The sequence below is a fragment of the Hemitrygon akajei genome, chromosome 2, assembly GCF_048418815.1.
Source record: "Hemitrygon akajei chromosome 2, sHemAka1.3, whole genome shotgun sequence".
NCBI classification, from domain to species: Eukaryota; Metazoa; Chordata; class Chondrichthyes; order Myliobatiformes; family Dasyatidae; genus Hemitrygon; species Hemitrygon akajei.
The window spans coordinates 46933926-46957633 of record NC_133125.1 but is presented as its reverse complement, the minus strand read 5'-3'; the positions used below and the strand labels follow the sequence as shown (position 1 = coordinate 46957633).

Below are 23708 nucleotides of genomic sequence, written 5' to 3'. Positions count from 1 at the left end.
GAGTCCTGTAAATGGTCCTCTACTTCCATTGCCTATACCTTTGCAGTCTTCAGCACTGTGCTGCAGTCCTCAGTCTCTGCTTACACGGTGGGAGTACACTCGCGGCCAGGTAATTAGACTTGTAAAGTGTGCGTGTGGGATGGCACAGTAAGCGTTCTTGATGTTGGTATAAGAATGATCAAGTGTGTTAGTTCCTCTGGTTCTGCAGTATTTTGTCAAACTTTAAGTTCGCCTGGTTGAAGTCTTTGGCAAAGATTGGAAAGGGATCGGGATGAGGTGTCTTGTGACTGCTGACCATGGTGCTCAGCTCCTCCAATGCAGCACGACATTGGCCAGGGGTGGAATGTACACTGTTATCAGGATGATGGTGGTAAACTCCTCGAGCAGATAGAATGGATAATACTTGACTGTCAGATTTTCCATGTCGGGAAGCAGGACTGAGACAGAACCACTATGTCTCTGCATCACAATGAAGCAAATGCCACCACCCTTTACCTGACACCACTATCCAGTCCATGCAGTGGATAGTGAAGCCTTTAGGCTGGGATGTCTGGAGTGCTTGGGGTGAGCCATGTCTCCTGTGAAGCAAAGCACATGACAGTCTCTGATGTCCTTCTGGTAATACAGTCTTGGTCTGATGTCTTCAGGGCAAGGTTAGGGTGGGGTTAGGGCCCTGCACTTCTGTTTTTCTATATTAAGATTTACAATAATAAGTAAGAACAAGAAAATCTTTGCCAGTTATTTCTGAACTAATGACTCAAAAGGCAGAAGTATTTTGGCAGGTTGTATTTTTTCCTACTATTGTCACATAGCATTATTCCTATGTTACTATACAAAGTATAGCAACTGGTCATTTCCCTTCATCTTCGAGGATAACTGATTGGCTAAACACTGCCACTTCCAGCAATAAAAGACTCTTTAACTGAAGAAAGCACTTAAGTTTGATTAGAATAATTGTTGTCATGATTTATTGCAGTTTTTTCAAAATTTGTTCTCAGGTCAATTTTTGAAGGATTTTTTATTTCCTTTAATATAACTGACATCTGTTCCTCACCCACTAGTTCCAGCCAACCACAGAGCCAGGTGCAAAACGCAAAAGCAAGATGACTGCACAAACCACAGGTTGATTCGTTCATTCTTCACTTCAACTGACAGCAGCGTTAGAGTGAAGCATCAACAAATTCGTTTCATGTAATCTCAGGGACACCAAATCAGACAAAAAAAAGAGATAGTACAGTACATGCAAGTGACCCAGTAGAAATGGAAAATGTGGCCCAAGCTACCACACAAGTAAAACTGGTGACATTAGACCAGCTCGGTATTAATTACTCTACTATAGCTTCCTGTAGAAAATTATTGAAAATAAGCTTTATATAGACATTGATAGCCTTTCTGTAAAAGGTGACAATTCTGGTTGGTATTATATCAAAAGGCTACCTTTTCTGAACCCTTTTTCAGTGGCAAATTCCTTAATTTAGCTTGTGCTTATACAACCACATTCATTCAGTACAATTCAAATTTCCCTTTGTTGCAGTTAGGGTCCAGGTTGTACATTTATTACAGACTCTTGACACGCTTTTAGAAATTGTATAATCAAGGTCCATCTGGTAACCATAAAATATTTTCTGCCCTTGCTCATGCAAGAAAATTGGGGATATTACAAGAAGCTTTTCGATGTTTGCAATTAAGGAGAAAAATTCAACTTCACTCAGACTGAACACAATGCTCAGCCTCCATACTGTTCTAAATAACTAAATGTGCAGTGAACTTGCGGTCAGAGTCTAGCAAATACTATCTGGATCTAATGTTAAGCTAAATTGAAGGGGGGCTCAAGTGCAGAGCTGATGCTCTTCAGCATAGTTATAATATCTACAACTAAGTTTTATCCTTTTGTGCATACATTTTGCAGAAGGTCCAGATTAGATAATAATCTCACAGCCATTTCAGGTGGACAGAGTGCTTGTCATTTACATGCCAGCCTCACAGATGCAAATTTTTCCCCCATTCAAGAGGAACTTCACATGGAGAAGGAGGTCATTTTTGCCTATGAAGACTTGGGTGATTGGAGAAATTTGGGCACAAATTAAAGATTTTGTTTTTGTATGATAGTTTGGCAGACTGGTTCATAAAAACGTTGACTGGTATTTGAATGAAGAAAGGACTGCCAGAAGGCTTTTGAGAAGGTGATGAATGACAGGCTTATCAGCAAAGCTGACGCACCAGGCATGAAAGATAGTATAGATATGCAACAGGTGAATGTGCTTGTTTTTGGACTGGATGTGAATGGTGGCCTTCTTGGGGATCAATGTTATGTCCACTGTTTTCTTTTCAGTCTATATTAATGACATAGACTTGGATTGGTAAGGCTCATTTTCTAAATTTGTGGAGAATACAAAACCACAGTATTGTGAGCTGATGAGGATAGTGAAATATGGCAGCAAGATATAAACAAGCTAATGGATTGGGTGGGTGATGGTTAATGTGAAGAGATCTGAGGTGATGGATTTTGCATGAAGAAAATAATATAAAATAAAGGATACAGTGCTAAAAGGAGGGCAGAAGCAGAGAGACCTGGGTTATGGATACACAAGTATTTAGAATTGAAAAGGCAGATTATGAAGAGATTAAGGAGGCATAAAAAATTCTGGGCTCTATTTATGGAGACATAGGATATAAAAGCAAAGAAGTCATGTTGAACCTCCATTACTAATGCTCTGGTGTGAACAAGAGTACTGCATTCAATTCTAGTTGCCACATTTTAGGAAGGACATGAGGACAGTAAAGAAGGTTCAGAAAAGCTCTAGGAGAATGTTTCCTGAGGAGAATAAAGGCTGGGACTAAAGATTTGACAGAATCATATAAAATGAGGAAGAGCTTGGACAGAATGTATCCACTTGGTGAAGAAGTGAAGAATAAGAATTAGAAGTGAAAAATATAGAAGAAGAAATTTTAAGAGCCATGTGGGTAAAAACATTTCTGTGCAGATGCATGGTTGCATTCACCACATGTGTGGTGGAGGAAGGTTCACTTGTGGTCTTCAAGAGAGAAATGAAAAATATATGATGAAAAATTTGCAAAGGAGGGGGTGGCAAAAGTGATCAATTGCTTTGATACAGAGCAGGCATGGACATGATGGATTGAATGAGCTCCTTCTGTGCTGTAGCCATTATATGATTTAGTTCAAAATGCCTGTGTTGGCTTGGTTGAAAGGCTGTCCAGCTAATCTCACTTAACTAATCGTTTCCTTTAAGCCTGCAATTCTTTCCCATTCAAGTATTTATCTAATTCTCCTTTAAATGATCAATCCACCACCCCATTGGGTAGTGTATTCCAAGTACAGCAATTTATTACATTAATATTTTTTCCTCATGCCTCTACTGGATCTTTTGCCAAGCATTTTACATAAGTAATCTAAATTCAAAACATAAGCAAAGGAAAACATTTTATTTTTCTAATCTGACTTAAAACCAGTAATGCTTACTGATTTATTCAGTTTGGTGATTGTTTCCCATTCTGCATGTTGCATTCCACTAACACACCACACCACTGATGCCAGTTAGCATTTGCTTCCTGTTATTTGGTGTCAATATTTTACCTGGATCGGAGCAGAGAGAATGCCAAGGGATCTAGAAATGCTTTCCATTTTTCTAACTTTATTGTATGTTCACTTAACCCAAGGAGAACTGAGAGTGAGGATCTGCAAGCACTGCATTAAAAACGCTTTTAATGTTAATGCACAGTTAGTGCCAGCATCTGTCTGTACTTAACCACAGGTCAGTGCAGGAAGTACATGTACAATCATTTGAATTGAACTGCAAAACCACAAGCTTCCACTAACTATATAAACGAGCACAATTTTTTAAATATTATTTGCATGGTCTCTTTGGCACTGAATTGATTCTTAAAATAATTCTATCTCCAGTAACTCTATACTTATTTATTGACCAACAGGTAGTTAAGTAATAAGTATGTATAATACCGGGGGCACCGTATAAATTTTAAATGGAAATGTTTGTGGGTCAGAACTTAATATTCCAGGATCCAATATCAGAAGTTCAGGTACAGAAGCTGTGTCCCCACCATGTTATACACCCAGTGACCACTTTATATGCCTACTTGTTAATGCAAATATCTAATCAGCTAATCAATGTATAAAGGCATGCAGACATGGTCAAAAGATTCAGTTGTTGTTTAGACCTAACATCAGAATGGGGAAAAATGCGATCTAAGTGACTTTGACCATGGAATCATTGTTGGTGCCAAAAGGTGTGGTTTGAATATCTTCATGCACGACACTCTGTAGAGTTTACGAAGAATGGTGCTAAAATCATTAAAAAAAAACAGCCAGGGAGCAGCAGCTCTGAGGGTGAAAATGCTTGTTAATGAGTGAGGTCAGAGGAGAATGGCCAGATTGGTTAAAACTGACAGGAAGGTGACAATAAATCAATAACCGTGTGTTACAACAGTTGTTTGCAAAAGAGTATCTCTGGGTGCACAGCTTGTCAAACATTGAAGTGGATGGGCTACATTGTTTATGTTCAGGGTAGGCCAGCTTTCTGGCAGAATACAGCACCAGAGAACAGGGAAACTGACCACCATCTCACTCTAATCCCTCACTTTGAATAAAAGGTGTAACTGGGAGAATGAGTATGAATTGAAAATCACAATCAGAATCAGAAATTGGTTTATTATCACTGACATACATATGTCATGAAATTTGGTGCTTTGTGGCAGCTGTACAATGCAAAAAATCCTAGGTTATGGTAAGATATATAAAAATAAGTAAATAAAAACTGCAAAATGAGAGCAAAATAGTGTGGTAGTTAGTGTTCATGCACTATTCAGTAATCTCATGGTGTAGAAAAAAAAGCACTAACCCAAGAAAAGAACCCTGTACAGATAGTGTAGAGACAGCTGAGTACTTCATGCATTCCAAGAATATCCTGCTCCCCCCTCCCCCCCCCCCCCCCCCCATTACCGGGACACCAATTTCTCCTTAACTCGGCTCACTGCACAGTTTCTCTCATGCTAAAACTACCAAAAATTTATTTCAGCTTTGCCTTAAGTAAGCTGACACCGAACTTCAAGGTCTGCATGGTGTCTAGAAGAACCCTTAGCAGACAAATGTAATGTTCTGCTTAGCAGCAAGGCTCCTTGCTCTTTCCTCCAATAACTGGACTCACCCAAGCCTTTCCAGGCATTCCTGAAATTGACAACCCCATGGCTTCATTCTCAGGAAGTCTGTAGCTTGTTTGGATCATCTACTTTCACCACTGCACTTCCTTCCTGTTTTTGTCAGGAAAACATCAGATAAACCAGTCCGAGTTTCAGTCACTCGTGACCTTTGACCCTGCTTTTACCTTTTAAATCAGGACCCATCAATTACTTCAGTTTAATATTCCCTCTGCAAACTTACACAACTAGTGTAAGATGGAAACTGAAAAATTAATAGAGGCCACGTGCCCTAAATCAGAAGATACGGAGTCTCACTGCTTTGGAAGTTTTGTTTTGGGAAAGTGCAAACAATTTCATTACATTGTGAGCAACAACTGGAGCTACTCCGTGATCACCAGGACTCATTTCCAAATGACCAACTTCCTGTTGGCAACTACCTGAAAAAATTATTTTAAACTGAATGAATTAATTCACTTCACAGCACAGGTAAAAGCCTCACAGATATTTAGGGAAATATGTAGAAGGTTTCAATGTCAATTATTTTACTCACAAAAATTTTCCATTTGTCCGCGGGCCTCTGAGCATGCAGCGTTCAGCATCGTCTCGGGATTTCTTCCCATGAAACCAGGGCATTCGCTCATGGGCAGTTGTTGCAATTAGTTTCTCCAACTGTGGCTTTTGACTGATGATTGCCTGTTCAAGAGCATCCCCCTGTATGTGGAAATAGAGTTTGTTTTACAGTTAAGGCATGAGGGGCTTGATATCTATCTTCAATCCATTTTACAAATAGTATTTAAAAATAAAACACCTGAAATTAAATATCTTGCCACTCAGCATCACACAAAAGAAATACAGTGGATGCAAAATGCTTGGATTTCCAAAAAACCATTAATAAATACCACATTTAGGACTTGCTGCATAGGGGACACCTCTCAGGTAGACAGTATGATAGCTTCTGCATAGGAACTACAGAGCATGGATGAAGTTAGGTAATATCTCAGACTGGAAAATGGTGGTTGGTGATGTCTCCCAGAAACTAATGCTGGGACCACTGTTCATCACAATTGACAATAATAGATCTGGATGCATGAAACAGAAGTAAAATTTCAAATATGGAGACACTGCTAAGGCATTAAGGTAGAAATGGGTGGCAACAAAAACAAAAAGATTTTAATAAACCTGTAGAATGGGTAATCTGTTAGCAACCAAGTGTTAATTTCAAAGGAATGCATGTTGCTGCATATGTTCACATCAACTTTGGAAACCAAGGATGTGAAGTTCAGCTCCATAATTGAATTATTCGGGTAATGTAGGTGCTATTTCAGGCTCAAAAATGTGTGCATTATGCATTGGTGCACATCCTGGCACACTGGAAGTTACAATGCTAAAGGTGTTAACTGGTTCACAAACACCTTTTGTATGGAAATCTACTGATAATTCATGATGCCAACCGGGGCATATTACTGACTGATGACGACATTGCCCCACTGGAGCTAAATGCTCTGGCTAAAACCCTCTCTTAATCACCTTCAAATGCTTGTAACGAAAACATACCCTCTTGAGTCCTATCAACTGGGTATCATCGAGAATTAATTACTATTTTATTAGAGATAGAGCACGATAATAGACTCTTCATACCCATAGAGCTCACACCACCTAGTTATACCTATGACTAGTCTACTTACCAACAGTTGTGTATTTAATATTTCAGCAATATTTGAGGTGTATTGCAAATATACCATTTGATTAAATATTCTTTGTTGTTTACATCATTCATTACGGGTTATATGTAAAAGTACGTGAATGGCATGCTGTATGTCATTACGTCACCACGTCAATGCATGTGCCTCACTAAAGTAAAAATGAAACTAAACACATGTATATCTTGGACTCCCTTGTTTTTCTTTCAATTAGTTTGATATTTTGGAGTTACAAAACTTAACAGTGGTGATGAAGAACTTTTAAATGAACCTGAGATGACTACCTGCCTGCTGAACCACAGAGAGATATTCAAGAAAACAAAAAGCGCAGCAAGACGTTCGAGTTTAAAGAAATAGCATGTGGTTTCTTCAGAAATGGTGACCATTGAGTTTTTAAAAAATGCAGGAAACAGACAAAATTCACAGCTTTATAAATAGTGAGTACACGGTGATAGTCATAAATTAAAAACGCAGAACAGGCTTGCTACATTGGAATGATAGATGTGCTTGATTGCACAAAATATAACTTGACTTTGTATACTGAGTGAGTTGGGAAGTATTCTGAAGTAGATGAAATAGCCAATGAAAAACAAGTTCCAGTTTCGCTTAGTTCATTAGTGGGTGGAAAGCCATATAGTTTGCTTAGAGCTTTAACCGCTCCAACCAAACCATCAGAAATGAGCTTTGCAGATTTTGTGAAAGCAGTGCAAGAACAGTTAGAACCAAAACTGTTCTGAATGCTTTAGGTTTGAAAAAAGGATTCAAAAGGAAAAGGAGTGTACTTCTGCATATGTGACTGAATTGAAGAAATTTTCTGAGCATTGTCCATTCAATAATGGGCTTAATGATGCACTGAGAGATCATTTAGTTTACAGAAACTTACAAGAAAGCACTCAAAAAACAGCTACAAAATGAAGCACAACTTATATTTAAAAGAGCAGTTGAAATAGCTGTATCAATGAAAACAGCAGACAGAGGTGTAACTGAGTTGCAGTCAAGAATAAAAGTGAGTGTGAACAAAATTGCAATGCTTAAACCAAAACCTGCCCGGCTGAATAATTGTGTTTCCATTGTGGCAGGGACTCACATACACCAAGTAAAGCAGATTTAAAGGCAAAATTTGGTGAAAATGCAAACAAGTAGGACACATACAAAGCACATGTCAGGTAGACAAAAATAAATGAAATATACAGGGAAGAGAAAATGCTAAAATGTCAAGTTACAGTTTCAAAAAGAACTAATCTGCATGCTGTTGATAAAAAATGTGATAATGATGAGAATGATGCTGTAGAGTGCAGTCTTGAAATTAACAGTATGAAAATTAACAATAGACACGCAATAACGGCAAATTAATTAAAATTGGAATTGGACACTGGTTCAGTTGTTTCAGTAATTCCACAAAATGAGTTTGAACGCCATTTCAAAGATGCTAAACTGATGCCCGCAGATATACAACTAAGAACTTATTCTGGAGAAAATATAATTCATGTGAGAATGACATTAGTAACAGTGAAATACAACAACTAACAAGCCACATTGGGCTTGTACATGGTATAAACTGGAGAGCCACCATTGTGGGGCTGTGAGTGGCTGAGATTACTACAGCTTGATTAGAGATCCATCCACCATTCACATGCCACATCCCCTGCAATAGAGTCAAATGCAAGTGACTTAGGAAAGGTACTGGATGATGCCACAGCAATGTTAAAGGACGGCATCAGAAAACGCAAACATATCAAGGGTAAAATAGTGTTAAATGAAAATGCCACATCCAAGTTTTACAAAGTCTGTTTGGCTCCTTATACCATCCATGATAAAGTAGCCAGTGAGCTAAATCGTATGAAGGCTGAAGGAATTCCTTCCAAGATTGAGTGGAGCTCATGGGCAATGCCAGTGATCCCAGTAGCTAAGAGGAACAGATCTGCCAGGATCTCTGTGATTATAAGGTCACTATTAACCCAAACTCTTTTTCCTGGAGATAACAATTATAGGATCATAGTCAAGAGGACAGCTAATAATGGAAATGCTGATGAATTATTCCATTTACCTTTGGAAGAGGAAATACCTGAAAACTTGACAAAACAGGATACTCTTGACAAATTCTCCCTAATACAAATTGAAAGTCTCCCTATTACAGCAAAGATGATCCAAAGGGAAACCAGAAAAAAACTCCTTACTGTCTCAGGTTCACATGGCAACCCAAAATAGCCGGAATGTGCAACAGGAATTCCAGTTCCCCCATTTTTACCATTGTCCACAATGGCCTTGCCCTTTTCGGAGGTTGCCTTTTGTGGGGATTGAGAGTTGTTGTATTTTCCAATGCGGAGAGCTAAAGTGTTGGAGGAGCTACATGCTGGTCATTTAGGTGTGGTCAAAATAAAAGTGTTGGCTTGAAGCTTTGACTGGTGGCCTGGGATAGCTCAGCATATTGAGCAGCTTGCCGTGCACTGTTCAGTATACCCTGACATCCAGGAGAAAGATCTGTAGAGATGTCAAAACCATTTTCTGTAATCCCAGAGTCAAATCCTACAATTACCATGGAGGAATCTCAGAACATGATATTGCTTCACAGCCACAAGTCTCACCAGTCAAGCACAGTGACCTCCCTGGTCCGGAAAGACATTATCCCATCAGAGTAAGAAATCCCACAAGAGGAAGAAATCCTCTACAGTGATTAAATCTTTAGGCCTGAATGGGACAATTTAAAATTTACTATGTTGTGGATGTTATACTGTAGTTGTATTATATAGTATACTTGAGTTGAGATGCATTCTACATTGAGTTGGATTTCATAGCTAAGCAGGGAGGAGAGTTATGCATTTAATATTTCAGTAATATTTGATTAATATTGTAAATATATTGTTTGATTAAGCATTCTTTGTTGTTTACATAATTCATTACAGGTTATACAAATGTAAAAGTATGTGAATGGCATACGTCATTAAATCACCACATCATTTGTACATGCCTCACTAAAGTAAAAATGAAACTAAGCAAAGGCATATCCCGGACTCCCTCGTTTTTCTTTCAATTAATTTGATTTTTTTTGGAGTTACGAAACATAACACAAACCTGTATATCTTTTGAATGTGGGAGGAAACCGGTGCATCTGGAGGAAACCCACGCAATAGCGGGAAGAATGTACAAACTCCATAAAGATAGCAGCGGATGTTGAACCCGGGTCTCTGGCACCATAATAACATTATACCATGCTACCCCAGTATCTTAGGAAATTAGGAAGCAAATGAGAACGTCTTCTGCTTCATATTGCGAGAATGGACATCAAAAGGAAGGGTGCATGGTATTAATGACGGAAACCAAGAATCTAGAGCAACTTTGAGTCATACTTTACCTTCTAATGGAGAATGGCTCTGTTTCCTATTCATTGGAACGGAGAGGAATCTCAACGCAAAGAGAAGGGCTCCAACCCTTAGGAAGCAGGTAAACCTAGGGACCTGGAGAGACATTTGTCCTCCTCCTTGCTCATCACTTGTAATTTGATCTTATTGTTTCCTTTCAGTTGTTAGGTTTCCCAAATCCTGGAAATCTAGGCAGACTTTAGTTAAAACTATATCTGAATTTAGATGTGATGCTCAATTTTCACTGTGTTTCTTATTTTCCTGACTACCCATACCAAGTATACAAACGGCCTGAGCATTGTATCACCCAAGTTGAAATCTTAAACAGGCAAGTTGGTTGCATTTCAAGTTTGATCTTGTGGATGTTAACTTTTTTTTACATCTCATCTGACTCCAATCAATTTGATTTTTGAGATTAAAGTATAATACACACCAAGGTTCATAGTTCAAAGTAAATTTACTATCAAAGTACATATATATAACCATATACTACACTACCCTGAGATTCATTTTCTTGCAGGCATTCACAATACAAAGAAACACAATAGAATCAATGAAAGACTACACACAAAAAGGGACAAACAATCAATATGCAAGGGACAACAAATTGTGCAAATACAAAAAGGAAAACATAATAATAATATTAATTGATAAACAAATGACATTGAGCAAAGGAGTTGTACAGTTCTTGGAAGTGAGTCCATAGGTTGTGGAAACAATGGAGACCTCATTGTTGGTTTGAGTAAAGATATTGACTCTGGTTCAGGAACCTGATGGTTGAGGAGTAATAACTGTTTCTGATTCTGGTGGTGTGGGACCTAAGGCTTCTGTACCTCCTTTCTGATGGCAGCAGTGAGAGGACAGCATGTCCCAGGTGGCATGAGTCCCTGATGATGGATGCAGTTTTCCTAGGACACCTCTCCTTGTAGATATACTCAATGGTGGGGTGGGCTTTACCTGTGATGGAGTGGGCAGTGTCTGCCCCTTTTTCCTATGCTTTTCCATTCAAGGGCATTGGTGTTTCCATACCAGGCTGTGATGCAACCTGTCAGTACTCTCTCCACTGTGCGTCCATAAAAGTTTGTCAAAGTTTTAGATGACATGCGGAATCTTCACCAACTTCTAAGAATGCCTGCCATGCCTTCTTTGGAATGTCGGTTACGTGCTGAACCCAGGCCTGATCTTTTAAAATGATAATGTCAATGAATTTAAAGTTACTGAACTTTCAGTTGTGTGTAATGATATAAGCTGTATCAATGATCCATCAGCAAAACTTAGAGCTGTACATTTATAGTTATGTTATTTTAATAGCTTGATGTCTCAGATGAAGTATAACCATTCTTATAGTACTGAAGATTACACTTTACAGGTATGGAGCCTTATTCATTCAGATTCAAATTATCATGGTGATTTGATCAAATTAAAAGGTTCAATTGACTTATCTCTTTCACACAAACACCTCTGTGTTGTTCTGTACATATTTTAGCTTTAAGTTAAATATTCTAGCTTACAATTCTTCGTTCAGACTCTCCCTTAGGGAACTTTGTTTGTTGAAGACATATACAGTTGTTTTCCAGGTTGTATATCCTTAGTAGAGATTGTCAAACTAAAATTGATTAGTAATCAGTGTTCACATGTTATAATGCTGTAGTCCCCAAATGTGTAGTGTACTCAGTCCATTGTCCCCCTGCTCCTTCACAATCCCAGTTCACAGCCACTTCCTCCTCTGAACACACCATTCATACCACTTTAGACCATAAGACCATAGGATTTAGGAGCAGAATTAGGCCATTTGGCCCATCAGATCTGCTCTACTATCTCACAATGACTGAAACATTTCCCCTCTCACTCCCAATCTCCTACCTTGTCCCTGTATCCCTTCATGCCCTGACTAATCAAGAATCTATCAATCTCTGCCTTAAGTATACACAATGAATTGGCCTCCACAATCGCCTGTGGCAATGAATTCCGCAGATTCACCAATCTCTGGCTAAAGAAATTCCTTTTCATCTCCATTCTAAAAGGATGCCCCTCTATTCTGAGGCTGTGTCCTCTGGTCTTAGACTCCTCCACCATAGGAAGCATCCTCTCCACATCCACTCTTTTGAGGCTTTTCAGCATTTGATGGGTTGCAATTTTGAAAGGGATAGATAAGATAGAAGTAGAAAAGTTGTTTCCATTGGTAGGTGAGACTAGAACTAGGGGACATTGTCTCCAGATTCAGGGGAGAAGATTTAGGATGGAGATGAGAAGAAATTGTTTTTCCCAGAGAGTGGTGAATCTGTGGAATTCTCTGCCCAGGGAAGCAGTTGAGGCTTCTTCACTAAATATATTTAAGAAAGTTAGATAGGTTTTTACCTAGTAAGGGAATTAAGGGTTATGGAGAAAAGGCAGGTAGATGGAGCTGAGTTTACGGACAGATCAGCCATGATCTTATCGAATAGCGGGGCAGGCTCGATGGGCCGGATGGCCTACTGCTGCTCCTATTTCTTGTGTTCTTATGTTCAATGAGGTCACCCCTCATTCATCTAAATTCCAGTGAATAGAGACCCAGAGCCATCAAATGTTCCTCATGTGACAAACTGTTCAATCCTGGAGACATTTATCGTGAACTTCCTTTGAACCCTCTCTAATTTTATTCCCCCCCCCCCCTGAATTAAATCAAATCATAGCAAACATAACATGGGTTTAAACTGTTAAAAAAAAAATCACAGAAAACTCCATATCACACAACGTGCGATCACACAGTGAAGGCAATTACAGGGTGGAGTCCACGTAAAGAAAAATGTAAAAAGTCAGTGATAAAATAGTTGGACTCCACTAGAAGACACTTGTTAAAATTCCTTATCTAGCCATTCACCTGACTATACCATAGAAATGAACTATGCCTTGTCTGAGAGCTATCTTTGTACCTTTCCTTTCCATAGACCATTTAACATCCTAACATTCAAGACTATGAACCACTTGGTGGCTTTCTGATCACATTATATGCAAAGTTTTCAAAAACGTTCTCAGTTTTAACAAAGATAAATAAGTGCTCTTGAACATTCTTACTCAGATATTCATACAAAATAACAATAACAGTGAAAAATCTGAAGGCAGGTTAAACATTGTCTTTTCTGACAAGTGAATTGAGTTTATAAGTGAAGAATACTTAGCATTTTAAATTAATTTCAGTTACAATTACTCATCTTCTGTTTTTAAGACAATGAGTTATCATAAGAAAATTGTGGCACCCACCATACATGTTTTCGGTGGTGAATGAATAGTATTGCTTACAACTATTATTGCATTGCTATTAAAGAACATTTCTAACCAACTGATAGTTTCCACAACTTCTGCTGATTATTTCATACTGTAAGCTTTCATCTTGTAATTTTACATCAACATTTAGACTACAGTTTCTGTGGAAACCATACTCAACTTGTCCACTAATCAAACTAGGATTAAGTGTAATGTTCCACACGTACATCAAGAACAGGAGGGTGACTAGAGTGAGAGGCTGGACCAAGAAGAAACATGTCCCTGGAGATGGAGAAGGTAAGGGAAGTCTTTAATGAATACTTTTCTTCAGAAAGACCTTGACAAGTGTGTGGACAGCATAAAACAGCATAACACATTGGAACATGTTAACATTAAGAAAGAAGATGTGCTGGAAGCCTCTCAGAGGCCAGAAGGCACACACTCAGTGATTCAGGAACAGCTTCTTCCCCTCTGCCACCCGATTCCTGAATGGACTTTGAAGCTTTGGACACTGCCTCACTTTTTTTAATATACAGTATTTCTGTTTTTGCACATTTTTAATAATCTATTCAATATACATAATTGATTTACCTATTTATTTATTATTATGTTTTATTTTATTTATTACTTTTTTTCCCTCTCTACTAGATTATGTATTGCATTGAACTGCTGCTGCTAAATTAACAAATTTCACGTCACATGCCGGTGATAATAAACTGATTCTGATTCTGAGTCTGAACGTGACTGAATTCCTCAAGATGGTGAAGGTAGACGGTAGATGCGGTGTATGTGGATTTCAGCAAGGCTTTTGACAAGGTTCTCTATGGTAAGCTCATTCAGAAAGTCAGGAGGCACATCTAGAGATACTTGGCTGTATGGATTTAGAATTAGCTTGCTCTCAGAAGACAGAGGGTGGTCACAGGTGGAGCAACCTACATAAATAAAGATTTTTAAATAGTATTTTTACATTTGGGGTATTATTTCTATACATGGTATGCTTCGTGCTTCTTACCAGAAGAAAAAATAGCACCTTTCATGACTTTGAGATCCTATAAGAGGTTTAGAACTATTACAGTTTGTTTGAAGTTTAGGAACCTTTGTGATGAATAAAGTTTCCATATAATGAACTATATCATTTATAGCAAATGATTGGGGGAATAAATGTTGGCCATGATGTAAACCATTTTAACAGCTTCAGTAGGAATTTTATTGTAGTTGTTATATGACTGGATTAATAATCCAGAACTGATAAAGGCAACTAAGAGCCAATAATATTGGCAGGTAACAGCAGAGTTTTATGATCTGAGTTACAAAAGTGAGCTAATAATATTTTACGATAAATAATAAATGAAAATTGCAACCAAGTTAATTATAATTTTTATATGTTAAAAATTCTCAGAACTAGAGACAGAGAGGCAGAGACAGAGACAGACAGGCAGAGGTAAAGAGACAGAGACAGAGACAGAGAGACAGAGGCACAGAGACAGAGACAGAGAAGAATGTAAGAATACAGCCAGAAATGGAATAGAGTGAAAGGCAGGACACAGTGATGTTCAGGTGAGAGATTGAAACATAGTATAGAGAGAAAAGGAGAGAGATGCTAGGCAGTGAAAATAAAAGACTGGAGCATGACAATTGAAATAAGGAAGAGTATAGACTTTACAGACTGGAGATAAGTATTGAGTAAAGGTAAAGATTTACAAAGATTATGAAGAAGAAGATAAGCTTTATTTGACACGTACATCAAAAAACATACAGTGAAATGTGTCAGTTTGGGTCAAATTAAATCAGCGAGGATTGTGCTCAGGAGCCATAAGTGTCACCACGTTTATGACTCCAATCAGCATGTCCACAACTCACTAACCCTCACTGTGCATCTTTGGAATGTGGGAGGAAACTAGAGCATACAGAGGAAACCCAGGTGGTCACAGGGAGCATGCACAAACTCGTTACAGACAGCGGCAGGAATTGAACCCTGACATACATCTGCACAAACCACCCAGATATCAGCACCAGGACAACTGCTTCTCTAAACAGACATAACTTTGAAATAAAGAATACTATTTGCAGCTAGAATTAAAGCTGGAGTCTTCACAAACTGCAAAAGGTAATATTACATTTAGAAAGATAAAGACAGTCTGAGAGAATGGGTGGATGGGCAGCAGATGAAGTATGAAGCATTACAATTTGATGGTCAAAATAAGCAGAGACAATATTAACCAGATGATATAATTCTAAAAGGAATATCAGAAAGCTTTGGGGATTTATTGAAGCTGATAGAGTAAATGAAGGAAGTGATTAAAAACATATTGCTTAATAAATAGAGGCATTTAGTACGGGAGCATGAAGCCATGATGATCCTTCATAAAACACTGGATTTTTGAGTGCAGTCCTGTGTGCTTCTGTTTAGCAAGGCTGTGAAGACTTTGTAGACCTGTGAGAGAGATCTACCAAGAATATTCCAGAGTGAAGAAACTTTAATTATTTGGATATTCTGGAGAAAATAGAATTCTTCTGCATGGGACAGAGGATAGACTAAATACAGTAGATTAAAAGACATTGTTCCAATTGGCAGAGGCATCAATACCAGCTGTCATAGAGTGAAGGTGATTCTCAAAGAATAAAAAGAGACATGAGGAAATTATTTCTGTCAATGTTTTGAGGATCTGAGATACACTGCCAGAGATGGTAGTGGAGGCAGAATCAATTGTAGAGCACAAAAGAGAACTGGATAAACTATCCGAAAGGAAAGATTTTGCATGGCAGCAGAAAAAGAGTTGGGGGTTGCAACTAACTGGATATACTCGCATAAAGCTGGTACAGACTCATTGGGTTGAATGGTCTCCTTTGGCGCTATGACCTGGCTGGGATCCTATAATTTAGTGGAAGCTAGGAGCTTAATGAATAACAGGATAAACAGTAAATCTTCTGAAGAAATGAAATTAAATATTGTGGACTGAATAATGGAAGGTCTGAAAAGCAGGATAGGTAAGTGAGGGGACAAATCAAATACAAAAAGGTAAATAAACAGAAAAAGAAAGGCTGGATTGAGGGAAAGAGCAAACAGAACTGGAAAAAGGCAACAGTTAATATCTTACATTCTTGAAATCTCATGAAAGAAGAAGAGAATCCTGCACTATCAGAACACTATCTTTTGAGGAATGGTGCTAAAATGGATGGTGTTACAGAGTGTCAGTCTAGATTTTGTATTTGTGTTCTTGACAAGGGATTTGAATCCACAAGCTTCTGAGTCAGAGATTGCTGTCACTGAGCCACAGCTGGCAAACTCCAAAGGATGACGAAGGAAACTATCTAAAATAACTGTTATCTTAAAGCAGTGTGACAAAAGGTGCCTGACTTTTCATGGCAGTAAGTGAAAGCAATTTATCAGAATTGAATTCAAACCTTGATTGCATAGTCTAAACAAGATAAGAATGTACACAAGTTGGACTCCCCTTTTATAATTCATCCTCGTTGAAGTTAATAGAACTGAATTTCTGAAGCAGGATATTGTGTACATTTGTTAATGCCTAGTACATTTAGTACAGGCAATCAAGTAAAAAACGTCTATCCAGACATTACTCATTGTTTACTACTAATGCATTGGTCATAGTCAGAGCGTGCTATTATTTGCTAATGTGTCTAAATATTCTTAAGGACATTGCTTAATTCATGCTCTCCAACAATAACCACATGACTCTGTCATATCCACAGTTATATTTGATGATGGAAATGAATCATCACAAACATGTATCAGGAAGAAACATACCAGACATCACGGATCCCTGGCCCATTATAAAAGGGGATTATAGAGTCAACATTTCACACTTTTAATTGAAAAAGGTCACCCGGTATATCACAAGTACAGTTCATTATTTACATTTCAAATTCTTAAAACCATGTGAGTTTTCCAATCATTTTGGAGAATCAGATTTAAAATCTGGAAATGAAACTCTTGGAAAAAAGTCATTCCGGTTCACTATTGACTGTGGAACTCATCCACATTCTGAGAATGAAGTCAACAAGGTAGCATAGTTACATTGTGGTCTTCAATCTAAACCCACAATAAGCTTTGCATTAACTCTGCTGGTTCCATGCAAAGACTAAGTTATATTGAGGTTAATGGGGGGAACAGGATCTTCTGATAGCTATCACAAATGGTGAGTCAATGCTATCCAAGTAACTTCTTGCAATTATTGCAAAGTACTTCTTGCAAGTATTGCAAAGTGGTTACAGCACAAAAAAAGACCATTAAGCCCAACCAAATTATGCCGGTGCTGCTGCACTACATGATCCTCTCCTCTCGCATTACTAATAATGGTGGAAAACTCAGCATATCAGGCTACTTCAGTGGAAAGAAAAAAAGAGATAAGGTTTTAAGTCTGGGACCCTTTATCAGAATTAGAGTTCAAAAGACATGTAGATCTGAAATTTTGAGCAATGGTTAAAAAGAGGATGTGAGGAAACTTCTTTTCTACGGAGTAGATATGCTGTAATGATTCACGTGTTCCTTATGACAATTTCAACCATCCTAAGTTTACAGAGGATCTCCTGAATTCCCTGTTGGATTCAGCTACAGGAAAATAATTTCTGTACACTTACTCAACAAAAGTATTTCATAATTCTATTACAAACTAGAGATGCTGGAAATCCAGGCAACCAGACGCAAAATGCAACCATTCGAGACTGCTGAAGGGTCTCAGCCCGAAACGTCGACTCTACTCTTTTCCATAGATTCTGCCCGGCCCACTGAGTTCCTCCAGCACTTTGTGTGTGTTGCTTGTAATCCTATTAAGTCATCTTTGAGTCTCTATGCTTGGTATAAACTCCTAGTTCCAGGTTAAATCTATTACTGCGTCTTCTCTAGTGCTCATTTATCAGGTTTTCCATAATGTGTAAACCAGATTGTTCACAAACAGCTTCAATGCAAGTTTAACATGACATATCAGCCTTTCAATTCATACTCTGTACTTTTTTTATTTTAAAAGGCTAAGATGTGTAACTTCTTTTGGCAGTCCTTATATTCCAACCTGTAGTTTCCTCATACTCCCATTCTTGGGTTCCTCTGTTCCTCCATCTTATTTAGATACTTACATTGTAAGGAAAATAAGTGGTCTACGTTTTTCCTACTGGAATGAATTACCTGTACTTGTTTTCACTTACATTCTCTTCCTTTGTCTTTGTCAGCATTAACAATAGTTTCCCCACACATCCCCAAGTTGGCGTCAACTACAGTTTTAAAATGTACTTCCGGTTACTACTGTTAATGTTGATTATGATCAATAAAGATTGTGACATTGATCATTGCATAGCATCATTGCCACACTTTGATAATTTAGTTAGATTTGAGATGGAATTTGACTATCTTGCTCTCCATTCTTCTCTCCACACAACTGCTGCCTAACTTAACTGTCTTTGTTTTGCAGTTTTCCAGCATCTGCAGTGTTTTAGTTTTCTAGCCATTCCGCTGTGTGTCCTCTGGCTCGAGGTATTCGGACCATTGTCATGGGACTTTATTGAGAGCTTTTTGGAAATACAAATACTTCAAATCTTATCCACCCTTCTAGTTACTTTATCAAAGAATTCAGTAAAGGTTAGTCAAGTGAGACTTCCCCTTCTGGATTACATACAGAATTTTTTTTTTAATACTTTCAGTTTCTCAAGATTTTTCAGTCACATTTTTAACTAAGGATTCCACAATGTTTCCTTTTTTGTAAATACTGTTAATTGGGCCATCAGTTAATCAGGATAGCCACTTACTTGGGACAACTCCGAAAGAACAAAAACTAATTGAGAAAATAGTCCAGATTTCCTTTGTTTATGTGGGATACTATGCTGTTTAATTGAGACAGGTGACAGTTGCTGAACAGTTTCTAGCTAGTGTCAGTCGCATGTGTCTGTGTGGCCATTAGACTCAACACCATGCTTCAAGCAAAGAGTTTTTAAATGGCATCAGTTGCATGTGTTGGTGTTCTAAAAGCAGTGATTTCTGTCGCTGATAGTTGGTGAGAAATAAGCAGTAAGATAATTCAGAACCGTTTTGCTCACTGCGCTCTCAAGCATTCAGGCTTGGAGATGCTGAAAAGGGGCGGAAGTGAAAATGAAATGATTTCACGACTTCAAATATTAGGAACTATGAAGAATCTGAAGATATTGACAATCATCTTGAATGTTACAAGGAAAATGACAATTTGGAGGATGCAATCATTGACAGTATCGTATGAAGACAGTCCATTATCCACTCCAGGTATCTGTGCTCATTTTGTTCATTTACAGTTAAAAGAACGCGATGTGGATGAACTCATCCCCCGCCAATAAATATTAGGAACTAATGCACAGCCCTATCGCTCCAATGTTTTAGTTCCAATTTGTTCTGTATTTAATTCAAATATATAGTCTGTTATTCAGTTTGTCTTTCTTATACATTTTTAACTATTTCCATGGAACTTTGGCTAATTGGGGCAGCCATTTAATTGGACCAAAATGTACAATTAACCAGAATCTGCTGTATATCTATTGTTGTTGTACATTTTAGAGGACTCACAATGATTGTTCACCTGTTCTCTGGCGCTGTTTTCTAATGAATTCTGATAGGTACACAGCAGCAGAATTCAGATAGACTTAAATAAGAAGCATAGATCAAGTGGATAGCCAAAGACTTTTTATCCCCAAAGTGGAAATGGCTAATACCAGGGGGAATAAGGTGATCAGAGAGAAGTATAGAGAGGAATGTCACAGAGTCATAGAGAAGTACAGCACAGAAGCAGGCCCTTTGGCCTATCTAGTCCATTCCAAAACCATTTCAAATCCTATGCCTATTGACCTGCACTTGGACCATAGCCCTCCACATTCTGACTATCCATGTACCTTTCCAAACTTCCCTTAAACAGTGAAATCGAGCTTTCATGGATCAGTGGTTCTGGTAGCTCATTCCACACTCTCACAACTATCTGAGTGAAGATGGTTCCCTTCATGTTCCCCTTAAACTTCTCACCTTTCACCCTTAATTCATGGCCTCTGGTTGTAGTCCCACACAACCTCAGTGGAAAAAGTCTGCTTGCATTTGCCCTATCTATACTCCTCATAATTTTGTTACCTCTAACAAATCTCCTCTCAAACTTATATGTTCTAAAGAATACAGTCCTAACCTATTCAATCTTTTGTTATAACTCAGGTCCTACGAAGGCCAACGTACTAAAAGCTTTCTTTACGACCCCATCTACCAGTGACAGCACTTTCAATGAATTATATATCTGGATTCCCAGATCCCTTTGTTCTACCACACTCCTAAGTGCCCTACTGTTCACAGTGTAAGATCTACCCTGGTTGGTCCTACCGAAGTGCAAAACCTTGCATGTGTCTGCCATTATTTCAGCTCATTTTTCCAGCTGACGCAGATCCCTCTGCAACCATGGTAGCATTCTTCACTGTCCATTACACCTCCAATCCTGGTGTCATTTGCAAATTTGCTAATCCAGTTAACCACATGATTATCCAGATTATTGATATGCATGACTAACATAAAGGAACCAGCACCGATCCCTGCGGCACACAACTAGTCACAGGTCTCTAGTCAGACACGGAACCGTCTACCTCCACTCTCTGGCTTCTCTCACAAAGCCAATGTCTAATCCAATTGACTTCCTCATCCTGAATGCCAAATGATGGAACCTTCTTGACCAGCATCCCATAAAGGACTTTGTCAAATGCCTTACTAAAGTCATTGTAGATCAAATCTACTGCCTTGCCTTCATCCATTTTCCTGGTAACTTCCTTGAAAAACTATAAGATTGGTTAGACATGAGCTACCATGCAAAAAGCCATGCTGACTATCCCTAATCAATCCCTGTCTATCTGTGTGCTTATATATCCAGTTCCTTAAGGTACCTTTCAATAACTTTCCCTCAACTGATGTCAGACTCACTGGCCTGTAATGACCTGGTTTCTGTTTAGAGCATTTTTTAAACAGTGGAACAACATTAGCTATTCTCCAATCCTCTGTTACCTCTCTTGTAGCTAAGGAAGTTTTAAATATCTCTGCTAAGGCTAGGGTAGGGTCTGAGGGAACACCTTGTCAGGCCCTGGGGATTGATCCGCCCTGATTTTCCTCAGGGTAGCAAACACTTCCTCCTATGTAATCTGTACAGGGTTCATGGTTGAGGCCACTTTGCCTCACTTCTATAGACTCCTAATCCACCGGCTAAGTAAATACAGATGCAAAGAATGCATTTAAGATTTCCCTCATCTGTTTTGGCTCCATACATGTAGCATTCTATGTTCTATTTTCTATATACAGTATGTTCTAGCAATATTGATAACTCTTCCTAACTATCATGAGTTCCAAAACATTATTTTGTAAATGATACATCATTTAGCATGGCTAATGCTAAAAACAGCACAAATCATTTAGCAACCTACAATAATTAATACTTCATGGGCTATCTCATCAGCAACATTTGTTGCCAAATAATTTAAACATTAGTAACAGCAGTAAAATATGAGTGAACTCTTTGTTATCAAACTGAACTTATTGAAAATGTGTTATGTGCAATGGATTTGTTATCACATTTTTAGCTGCATTCCTCAAAGAAATCAAGCTGTCTGTCATGCCGTACAACTATCTTTGAACCTAGCATTCCTACATTTTTATTTACCGTTGACCTCTTTCCGGTTTATCTTAAAAGAAACATTCTGAGGCTGTAGTCCTATTGTGTACATCCCAGCAATATAACATGATGGTTTCACCTTGCTGATGACTCTTGTATCTAACACATGCACACAAACATCTAATGCAGAGACAAATATGAAGCCTTTGTTACCTGCAAATTCCATGTCTGTTGAACATATTCCCTGATGAGATGGTCCTTCAGGTCTTCAAATGGTCCAATTTTCGGTTCAATCCCACTTGGTCGATTACATGGTTTTTTCAGAAGACAGACAAGGCCATCAGTTGATTCAGTATGGTATTCACAAACATCCACAGGACTTTTGTGGGACTTTCCGCCAGCTATGAGATAATTTCCACTTAATTCTCTTTCTATAGTATAGTGGTAACACTTATCACCATATGCCACAGATAAGGCAAAGCCCCCAAGGTAGTTGCGACTTTGACGTAAAAGATAGAGGCCATCAGCCATTCCAGCCTGCTTCAGGAAGCTCTCTGCTTCATCTCGTGTGATGCTGCCAAAGAAGTAAGGTAGGTGATTTACTCTCTCAGACATTTTCTTTGCTGAAGTTTATTATTGGCAGAGGTGATTCTTCGGACTTCTGAACTCCAAGACTAGTCTTGAAAGAAAGACAAGAACCAGCTGTTATCATTACAGTATCCATTGTCTAATTAAGAATACATGCAATAAAACTTAGAATTTCAATGATCCACATTGCTTTAAAAAAATTGACATAAGAATACAGAAACAATGAAAGCACATACGCATTGCAGTGTTTTGTTCACAATATTTCCTTAATGATGTATAGCCCTTCAAGTCACAGAGTCATTGAGTAAAATGGCCTGAATATAGGCTCTTCAGCTCAACAAGTCCATGCTTACCACAGCACCACCCAGCAGTCCAAATTTCCTGCGTTCATCCCATATCCCTCCAGCCACCACCCCTCCATGTACCTATCAAGTGATTCTTAAATATACTCAGTGGACACGTTATTAGGTACACCTGTTCATTAATGCATTCTCTAATCAAAGATCAAAGTTCAAAGTAAGTTTATTATCGAAGTACATATATGTCACCAAACATAACCCTGAGATTCATTTTCATGTGGACATACTCAACAAATCCAAGAACAATAATAGAATCAATGAAGGACCACATCCAACAGGACGGACCATCAACCAATGTGCAAAAGACAACAAACTGTGCAAATACAAAAGAAAAATAATAAATAAATATTGAGAGCATGAGATAAAGAGTCCTTGAAAGTAAGTCCATGGGTTGAGGGAACAGTTCAGTGATGGGGCAAGTGAGGTTGAGGTAAGTTATCCACACTGATTCAAGAGCCTGATAGCATTCGAGCTGTGCTTAGCTTCACGATCACAAGTGTAAAGAGAGTAGAACAGGGGGTTAAGTACATAGCCCTGTGGTGCACCTAGGCTGGTGGAGACTGTGGAGGACATGTTTTTGCCAATTCAAACTGTCAGGGGTCTGCAAGTGAGGAAATCAAAGGATCCAGTTGCATAAGCAGGTGTTAAGGCCAAGGTCTTGATGCTTATTGATTAATT

The 23708-nt window shown here is 38.4% G+C and overlaps 1 protein-coding gene across 2 annotated transcripts in view; it reads right to left on the bottom strand.

Moving 5' to 3' along the window:
• Positions 1-23708, bottom strand: part of syk (spleen tyrosine kinase) — a 127797-nt gene that overhangs the window by 62291 nt on the left and 41798 nt on the right. For both annotated transcript variants that reach the window (XM_073071884.1, XM_073071891.1), the window contains exons 2-3: positions 22297-22762; positions 5726-5886 (exon numbers count right to left, since the gene is read on the bottom strand). In XM_073071884.1, coding sequence (XP_072927985.1) covers positions 5726-5886; positions 22297-22698 — 563 coding nt within the window. In that variant the 5' untranslated portion in view covers positions 22699-22762. The remainder of the gene's footprint in view (positions 1-5725; positions 5887-22296; positions 22763-23708) is intronic.